Source organism: Atta colombica, unplaced genomic scaffold (genome assembly GCF_001594045.1).
Source record: "Atta colombica isolate Treedump-2 unplaced genomic scaffold, Acol1.0 scaffold96, whole genome shotgun sequence".
Taxonomy (NCBI): Eukaryota; Metazoa; Arthropoda; class Insecta; order Hymenoptera; family Formicidae; genus Atta; species Atta colombica.
In genome coordinates, this window is record NW_017259590.1 from 313,083 (window position 1) to 322,687 (window position 9,605).

The window sequence follows — 9,605 nt, forward strand, 5'->3', positions numbered from 1 at the left end:
CCTGCTCTTAGACTTCCGCCGACGATTGTAACGTTGTTGATGCTGTTGCTGCTGCGATTGTTGTTTGCGCGCTTTCTCATGCTTCTTGGGCGCAGATTCGCGGCTCGACTCAGACAAGCTGCTCGTGGACTCGGTGCTGCTCGACTCAGAATCGGCGGATCCCGACACGGTGCTGCTTGGCTTCGCTACCTGCTGGCCGTCGGCCGCTGGCGCGTTCTGCGGCACCGCCGCTGTTGGGCTTTGACCGCCGCTCGACAAAGTCTCGGACGCTTCTCTCTGATTATCTACCGTTTCTTTTTCATCAACTAAAGTATGACGTCAGGAAGTTACACTTAATTTCCCAGCAGCCACATGCGGATGGGTTGTCTGTCGAAACATACCTGACTCTCGGCAGCTAGTATTACCGGTATGATTTTCCTGTTGCTTATTACTGTACTGCTCTTCGCTACGCTGCTCCTCCTCCTCCTCTTCCTCGGCGAGTCGTGCCTCGATCTCCTCCTCCGTCTTGCGAAATGCCTGCTGTCGCCGTCTCAGCGTTTCCTGCGAAATTGACTTGTGAAATAAAACGGTATCACCTTTGCAAGTTGAATTAATCATGACAAATGATTAATTTAACAGTATTGCGAAACTAAAATCTATTTGAATTTTTTAATTTTTATAAATATGTAAAGTGATTTAATATAGGAGTTATTCACATCACATCATCCTTTAGTAAGATTTTTTACTTTAGAAGCAAAAGTGCTTTTGAAACAGAAAATTAAAAATTTTTTTAGAAAGATCTTTTGTCTTTAAGAGAAAGCGGGAGATTTATACAGTCAAATCCAAGGGAACATTTGCGAACATATAATATTCAGAAAAAGAAATAAATACAATTTAGATCTTATTGAGCAAATCTTACCCTTTAAGATTGAAAATCATATTTTTGAAGAGCCATAGAGCACGAATAATATACATATCGTTATTCATGGATTGAGTCACTTTACATATTCATAAAAATTGATACAAATAAAAAATTTCGCAGTATTTCCTCGTGTAAGAAAATTCCTACCTTCAACTCTTCATCGCTATCATCATTCTGAATCTGCGCGTGTTCACTCTGTTCCTCCTCGGACTCGCTGTTACTGTCGTTATAGATGCTCAGACCTACGGCAGATAAGAGCCAGGAATTACATCCGTTTAATGCGCACGCGACACTCTCTCAATGTCGGAGCGACAGAAAAACAAATAAAAAAAAAGGTAAAAAAATATATGCTCGGCTCTGGCTAATTTTCACAGCCGTTACTCTCATCAAGAAACGTCCTGAGAAAGAGCACAAGAGAGAGAGAGAGAGAGAGAGAGAGAGAGAGAGAGAGAGAGAGAGAGAAGGAGAGGGGGAACACCTCTCTTTCGGCAACGATAAATTTCTACGAGAGAACGGCCGAGTTTAACATCAAGTTAAACTTGAACTTGTGCGTAATTACACAGTGTCCCTTTTCTTTCTCTCCTTTCTCACGAGTCACTGCGTCACTGTTTCACGGCCGTTCCCTACAGATATCGCCGTGCGTTATAATAGAGCGTTAAAGCGTACTCACCGAGTGATTCGTGAGTGATCTGAGCAAGAGGGGCCATGTTGAGGGATGCGACGGGGGTCTCTCCTGCAGGGACTTACAATACACACGCATTTAGTAATCAATCGCTAAAAGTGTGCAGTACCGCATACGGATAACGCCCCCGATAATACCGAATGGCTCTGATCAGCCCATTCGCGCAAAGGGGGCGAATCATCCCTTCGCTTCCTTTTATGTACCTTAAGAAATCTTTAATAGCATTATTCCACACTTATAAGTCAAACTATAATATTCTAATGCCCTAAAGGAAAATTACATCTACATCGCGCGGTTTGCTACGCAAACTTGTAACTTTTATTGCCGGAACTTCGAAGGATAAAGTTCGCAATGCATGAAATGAAGTTTGTTAGAGATACTTATAAAAATTCGGATAAATGCCTTTAAAATGTTTACAAATCAAATAATAAAACATGCCCATGCATAGATGGGTATGACAGATATAATACGATAAATATTTTTCATTAATTATACACATATTAAATATTATTAAATTATAATATCTAGACGTCCTTATTAAAACAATTTCAGATTGTTAAAATACTATTTACACTATGGTATAAAAGTATAATATTTTAGAGTGCCTTTATCATAGAGATATATCGCGAAAAAGATCATTACCGGACATAAGGATGCCGGTAATGTAAAAATGTCTTAAAAATCTGCGATACGTAATCACGGAATGATTACGTGATTAAAAGCGAGCGAGAGAGAGAGAGAGAGAGAGAGAGAGAGAGAGAGAGAGATGTGTCTTATACTACACGCAAATCTCTGAAAAACGCAAAACATAGGATGTCCTGAAATTGCCGAATAATTAAGTCTACATGTTAAGGTATCTCTGTTTAATGCTCTCAAACTTTGTATTACACAATCGCACAGCTTCGTCGCAGCGTGGTGTCGCGAGTAGACTCATTGACTCGGAATGTGCCCCGATGGGCGAAAGCACGGAAATTCAATTGGTTAGTTCTATCGTGTGTATCTGGGGGGGTACCTTTGGCACGTGCGCGGCTCCAAACCTCTCTGCATACCGCACCAATTTCTTCATTCGTCACTTCCAGAAGTATTTCCGTCAATGATCTCCTCACTTTCAACATCTGCGTAATAGAAGATGCAATCCACTCCGATATCATTAAATTCATTATAATTAATTAAATATAATTATAATTATAATTAATATATTGGATATTAATTTAAATTATTTTGGATCTTTGTTTAACTTAATATCAATTGATATCGTATCTTTTATTTTTATGTAACAATTTTTTAAGTTGAAGTTACTATTACTTTTTTGCGAGGTTGGAAATAAAAAAACTTTCATTGAGAATACAAAAAAATATATGACATATCACTTAGTGTAAAATAGTACCATATACTTGCGCCAAGTTAAATCCCAAACTATCCATGCTAAATTAAATAAAAAATATAATCCACGTGTACTATCTTTAATCTTTAATACAATGAAATCTAAGGATATATCTTTGTATTCCTATTAAAGGATCTTCTTATTCCGATCCAAATGACTTTAATTCTTTTCATAAAAATTTTTATATGATAATTAATTTGAAGATATTTTCTCTTCCAACTTAATTGTAAATAGTAGTTATTAAATTCTCCTTCAAAATATTCAAAATGTTAGCACAAAATTGCGTTACCTTGTCTATTTAAGTATTTGCTACAAAAAATTAAATAAGTAAACACTTGACGCTGCTTTTAACCGAGATGAAATGAAAACCTAAATCTTGCCTTTTTAAATTATAGATTGAAAATTAAAAGCCGTTAATGCAAAAAACATGTAAGGAGTAAATTATGTTGTTATAAAATATTAATAATATAATATTAACATTTGCTCGTTAAAAATAGCAAGATTCATAAATATTTTCCAGTGTTATGAACGGTAATGTATATCTATGGCCATCGCCACTTAGTCATTGTACTACATTGTGAATGTTATAATTTTATAGAGAAATCTTCTAGATGAATGCAAAAATTGAATTCCAAAATACAATAGTACAAAATCAAATGCTCCAAAAGAATATATCCAAGTAAAAAACTTTTTGAGGGCCGAAATAAAAAAAAAAACTATTTTTTATCAACTTTTATTCTTAATTTTTAGTTTTTGTTTAGTCATTTTCATCTTTATACTTACCACATCCTGTAAAATTTCCTCTCGAGACCGTTTCTGCACAATCGGAACCATACTAACCACAGTAGTCGGGCTCTCATCGGGTCCCGTATGAGACTCGGGCGAATCAGCGTCCCTGAATCGTGATTTTCGCGGTCGAACAATGATATCCGGAGTGCGATCGTAGCTCTTTTCCACAGATTGTTGTCCGCGTGCGTTATTCGTATCGAAATCCTGCTCAGTTTCCTTTTCCGAATCCGAATCCTGTAGGAGCAAGTATGACAATGGATAATTTCATGTTTTAAAATTCGCGAAGTCACGGACAATATCGGTACAATATGAAAACTCAGCGGATTTATGATCTTTAAAGTTTAAACAAATATGATTATGCGAAATTTTCATCATGTCATTTTTTGTCACTTGACTTATCAATCACGTGTCAATGCAATGAGGATGAAAATGAATCATTCTTTTATAGATTTGGCTAAACTAGGAATTAATTTTTAAGCTCAATGCACTGAAATAAAGCCGAAACATCTGTAATTCTTATTATCGCGTTACATTGATTAAAAGTATGTAAATTGAAAAATCTTATAATCTTCTTAATTACCGCGCAAAAACTCTCATTAGCCCGATTTGTTTTTATCTTATTAGACATTCTCGAGAATTACTCTTTGTTTTGTAATATAAAAACAAATATGATTTAATTTTTTCCCGAAATAAAAAGATAATTTTCGCTACATTTTACAAATCTATTCTATAAATTGAAAAAATTTTATTTAAAAATATTTCTGTTTAAATATAATTTGAAAATTTTATTGTTTTCTTGTTTCTGATGAGATCATAATCTGAGTTAGTAATTGAGTGAACGAGAGTTTTATTGCTTACAAATTTACTCTTGCTCGGATTGAGCACTGCACGTGCCTCATCCTCTGCTTGCTTGCGAGCTTCTAATTCCTGCTTTCTCATTATTTCTAGCCTTTCTTTCTCCATGGCTTTCTGTTTCTCCTTTTCCATCTTCTCCAGACCTTCGCGAATCCATGCTGGCAACTGTCTTCGTTTTGCGGCATCTACAAAATGGATTAACAAAAATGTATAACTGACACTTTATGTTGAAATTTCATAATTGCCAAATCAGCTGAATCAATTTCAACGATTACAAGCTATTATTATCCATAATTATAATTTTTACCTATAGTTGTAGTAGTATCTTCCTCCGGTGTCTTTTCTCTGTCATCTCGACCTCGAATAGAATCCATCGCTCTCATGTGTGGTCCTCTACTTGCATGCCTCATGCCCTTCATAAAAGGAAGCGGCTGTGGTGATATTGCATTAGGTGGCTCACCAGACCAATAGTTAGAAACCTGATAAACACATTTATTAAGGTACTTAATGCAACATGTGGCGTCCATATAAAAGCAGTTGATTCACAGTCGGTAAGAGTTCGATCTCGATCCTTATCTTATGTATGTCTTGACTTTATAAGAAATTGATTAAAAAATTATGTAATTGAAGTTTGTGAATAATACCCGCCTCTCTCTCTTTCAGATTACAATTTTTAATAATTTTTTTTATATTACTCAACTTTACAATATCAATACTTTTATTATTATTTTGATAGTTTATCTTGCTGATAAGGATTAAGTTAAAATGTCCATTTGTCTTTCTAAATTATTAGAGAATAAATTATTTATTATTAATACTTTATTATTAATACTAATTTTACCATTTTTAATTTCTCATCGTTTTTCTTATATTGCTTTGCAACTGACGAGCCTTACATTTACTTTATTTTTTTTTTTTTACTTTTTAATTTCAACTAGATATAAAATAAGAAAGTACTTAGCTTGAGACTTGAAAACTTTCTGGAATCTTCTTTCAACCTAAACTATTCTGTGCCATTCTAGAGTAGAAATTTCACATTCCTTCATTTTTTTACCTGATTATATGGTTGTCCAGGTGGCATCGAATTATACGAGTACAGGGACGGCGCAGGGGGAGGTGTGTTGAAATCAGTAGTAGTCGATATCGTTGGTGCAGGTGGAATAACCGGTACAGCTGGAAGTCCAATTGGTTTGCCATCGGGATCTACGGTAACACCCGGGGGAGGAACGCCACTCCATTCCCAATTTCCGGTTCCAGATGTTGAGGCGTTCCAGTGACCCCATTGGTTCCACTGAGTCCAAGCTTCTATTCCGCAATATTATATCACAATAAGGAAATCTCTCTTGTTACCAATTTCAATAGTTTGAACTTAACCATTCATTATTAATGTTAACATGGATGATTCAACTTCAGTCCAAGTCCAATTTTCAATTTCTCCGAAAAATAAAATGCCATATTTTTCGTAACAGTAGGAGAGTTCTCCTACTATAAAATGAGAGCAATCCGAGACACACAAAATTATAAAATAATGGTGACAAACATGGATAGAACAAGTTCAGCATTATAGTTTTTGACTAAAGAAGAAATTAAGTGAATTCAGAAATTTTACGGCATTTGCAAACCCATAGTTTTGGCGATAAATATTCTTTTCAAATCTCAAGTACATGAGTAATATATAAAAAGTCAGAAATGGAGAGGATTTTCATCAAATGATTTTCATAAGCAATAGCTTCAACACATCAAAGTTAAAGACTTATTTTGCAAGTAGCATCATTGCGAAAATTATGGAAGGTATATGTACGTGCATATGTGTGTCTGTGTGCACGCGCGCGCATGTAGAACGATACTTGTAAGAGACTTATATCGAAATACTGGCCTGTCACAACTATCAGAAATCTAAATCGATCTATCAGAATTATCCTTGAAATATGTTGTTCAACACAAAAACCTAAGACATTTTTTTATATCGACTCAATTTGTGATTTAAAGACTGAAACAATTTCTCAAAACTAACACATATCTAATTTCAATTATTATCAACAAAATAATTAACTAAATAAAAATATGTTTTAGACAAAACTTGTATAATTTTTAAATATATTTTATAACTGTATATCTAGAATTTTCAAAAAAATACATGTATCTCAGAGTTTGATATTTAACAATATATTTCAAGAAGAATTGAATCAAGGTATCTATTATGGAAATGTTTGGAATGGATTCCAATCAGAATTATTCCATTTTTTCTAGAAAACACAATAGTAATTTAGGGACTGATTTAGGAGACTAATTGAACAATCGGAATCCATTCTGACTTGTTCCATGATAGGTGTCCAGTTGTTCCTAGTGACAATACATAGTTTCATTGTCATTATTAAAATTTTGAACGGAAGTTAAACCATCCAAATCAGATGTTCTTTTTTCACCGGATCCACTGATGGTCGGTGCAGGTGGTGCTGGAGGCACATCATCGTCCTTAGTATCCATGTCCATTGGTGCCTCTCCACTACCATCATTCGCAGAACATACAGGATTTATGCTGGGTGGTGGTGGAGCTGGTGGCACGACAGTTTCCTTCATCTTTATCCATTGCTGCGCCAGAGCAGCCCAATCCACTATTCCAGATAATAACATTAATATGTTTAATTTTTATATTTACATTAATAAATTCATACGTTTTACTTATTCTCCATTACCAACTTTACCAACTTTAAAAAATTTTCTAAAAAAAGAAAAGGACAAGTTAGAATTGCTTTCCAATCAAAATGTGGTGTATAAGATCTCATGTGATGATTGTGAGGCCATATGTTGGCCAAACAAAAAGAAAATTGAGTACGAAAACATATTTCAGATATATCAACAAGAAAACGGGTTCTCCATCTATCATATCTGATCACTATATCAATTTCAATCACAATTTTAGATGGAATGAAGTGAAGATTTTAGACAGTGAATCTTTCTATAATAAGAGATTGATATCTAAAATGATTCACGTAAAAAGATAAAAACAGAACTTAAATAAACAAAATGATACAGAATCTTTGCCTGAATCCTACAGATTATCTAATCCCTCTCTCCCTCATAATTCCTCCTTTTGTTTATGTACATCCACTTCTTTCATGCCTACACTTCTATCCCCTCTAGTTCCCACTTCCCAACATCTATCATAATCTTTTCCTTCATGTCAATTATTTCATAATGTCTCATAACTCCAAAGAGACAATATTTGTTTTACTTCTTATCGCATTGTTTCTAATTTTATCCGACTTCCTGCGACAGAAACACTTTCAATTTTTGACTAAAGAAATTTTGGTTTTTTACATCAAAGGTATTTATTCGTATTAATTTTAGCTGTTACTAAATTATAAACTCATATAATATATTGATATACAGTTTACAAATTTGAGTTTTATTAATTTTTTTCAATGTATCATCTCAATATATTATATTATCTGGTTTGCTAGTTCATAGCAATTTCTTCTTTTTACTGTAACAATAATCTTGCGCCGACATAATTCTTATATATTATATTTTATCTACAGGACTAAACTCATTTTCATGCGTTATATTCTCTGATTTACATTATATCAAATGACATTATTCAAGCTAATTGATTACAATTATGATTGATTACTATTGTCATCGACGACTTTTCTTTTTCCAAACTACATTATAACTGTGAACAGGATGATAATCATTTTATGTTACCAGCTGTTTGTTAGAGAGAGCGAAATATAATTTTCAATCTTTAAGAGATAGATACATTTAAAAGTTTTAGGCCGATTGCACCAACGTTACTTTAATTTAAGCGAGGCTTAAAACTCTTTCTATCTCTTCCTCTCATCTTTAAAGAGAGAAAATGAGTTTTAAGCCTTTGCTTAAAGCAAAATGCCTTAATGCAATCAGACTTTAAAGAGTTAACAAAAATGCATCTTTGTCAATTTGCGAGTGACTTAAACATTATGGACATGTGAGCTAATTATACTTGTATCATTCTTGCTGAGGAGGACTCCAAAGAGAGTCGAAACATTCAAAATAAAGAAGACAATCCAATATCTGATTATTAATTGTTCACTAAATAATTGTGCTATTTATTGTTGCTGACTCATTAGCCTACTATATTTATCTTTTCTTGTATTGTTTAAAATTCAAAAGTCCTAATATAATTATTGTTATTGTTAACAAAATACAGAATTGATATAGAATTACTGAAGGCTGAAAATTAAATAATTACAAGGAAATATTTCATACATCAAACATCATCCTACATATACATTTCTATGCCTTTGTAACACCAGAAGAGCAGAATCATTACATATATATAAGACTAAAGAATTGCCACCCTGAGCGACGGCTCACCTTGATCATTACTCATGTTTTGATAAGCGGAAGGATTGAGCGCCCACTGAGTCGGATAATCCTTCCCCTCGAACATATCCCCGCTCATCTTCATTTGCGAAGGCGCACAATCAAGATCTCGACTATGTATTTCGAGCCAGTTTGTGCCTAACCTACTACGGTCTATCACAGAACATAGTTCTTGGCGCCACTTCACTGAGATCGGAAGTGACTTCGGAAAGTGGAAGCGCTGCGAAAACGGCGTCCTCGCGTATTTTTCTTTTTTGGTCTCTCGCTTTCTCTCTTCCCGGCGATGCTGCTCGATGGAATTTCAACGTTCAAATATGCGTCTAATTTGATCTTGGTGCGTTTCTACTGCGCGGTGATAATACTTTTCTACAGTTGTACTGTTTGCCCAAAAAATTATAACCGTTACTATTCGGAATTTTGGATGCGCTTGTGCCTGATCAGCTTGACTTGACACAAGCGACGACTAGCGACGACATATGTCGTACGATGACGATGAGATGCCTCACTCCCCAGGATTTTGGTCGACTTTGACGAAATGCGATCTCGCCCGGGATTTAGACGATAGACAATGTCTACGACGTACCCGTAGTCGTAGACACAGACACTTCACCAGAGAGGTGGACATC

The 9,605-nt window shown here is 34.8% G+C and overlaps 1 protein-coding gene across 1 annotated transcript in view; it reads right to left on the reverse strand.

Annotated features, from left to right (window-relative positions):
* Positions 1–9,605, reverse strand: part of LOC108693729 (arginine/serine-rich protein PNISR-like) — a 12,655-nt gene extending 3,050 nt beyond the window's left edge. The window contains exons 1-11 of the mRNA XM_018202838.1: positions 8,971–9,605; positions 7,038–7,226; positions 5,666–5,916; positions 4,919–5,090; positions 4,615–4,796; positions 3,751–3,990; positions 2,596–2,698; positions 1,572–1,643; positions 1,049–1,143; positions 381–540; positions 14–305 (exon numbers count right to left, since the gene is read on the reverse strand). Coding sequence (XP_018058327.1) covers positions 14–305; positions 381–540; positions 1,049–1,143; positions 1,572–1,643; positions 2,596–2,698; positions 3,751–3,990; positions 4,615–4,796; positions 4,919–5,090; positions 5,666–5,916; positions 7,038–7,226; positions 8,971–9,064 — 1,850 coding nt within the window. The 5' untranslated portion in view covers positions 9,065–9,605. The remainder of the gene's footprint in view (positions 1–13; positions 306–380; positions 541–1,048; positions 1,144–1,571; positions 1,644–2,595; positions 2,699–3,750; positions 3,991–4,614; positions 4,797–4,918; positions 5,091–5,665; positions 5,917–7,037; positions 7,227–8,970) is intronic.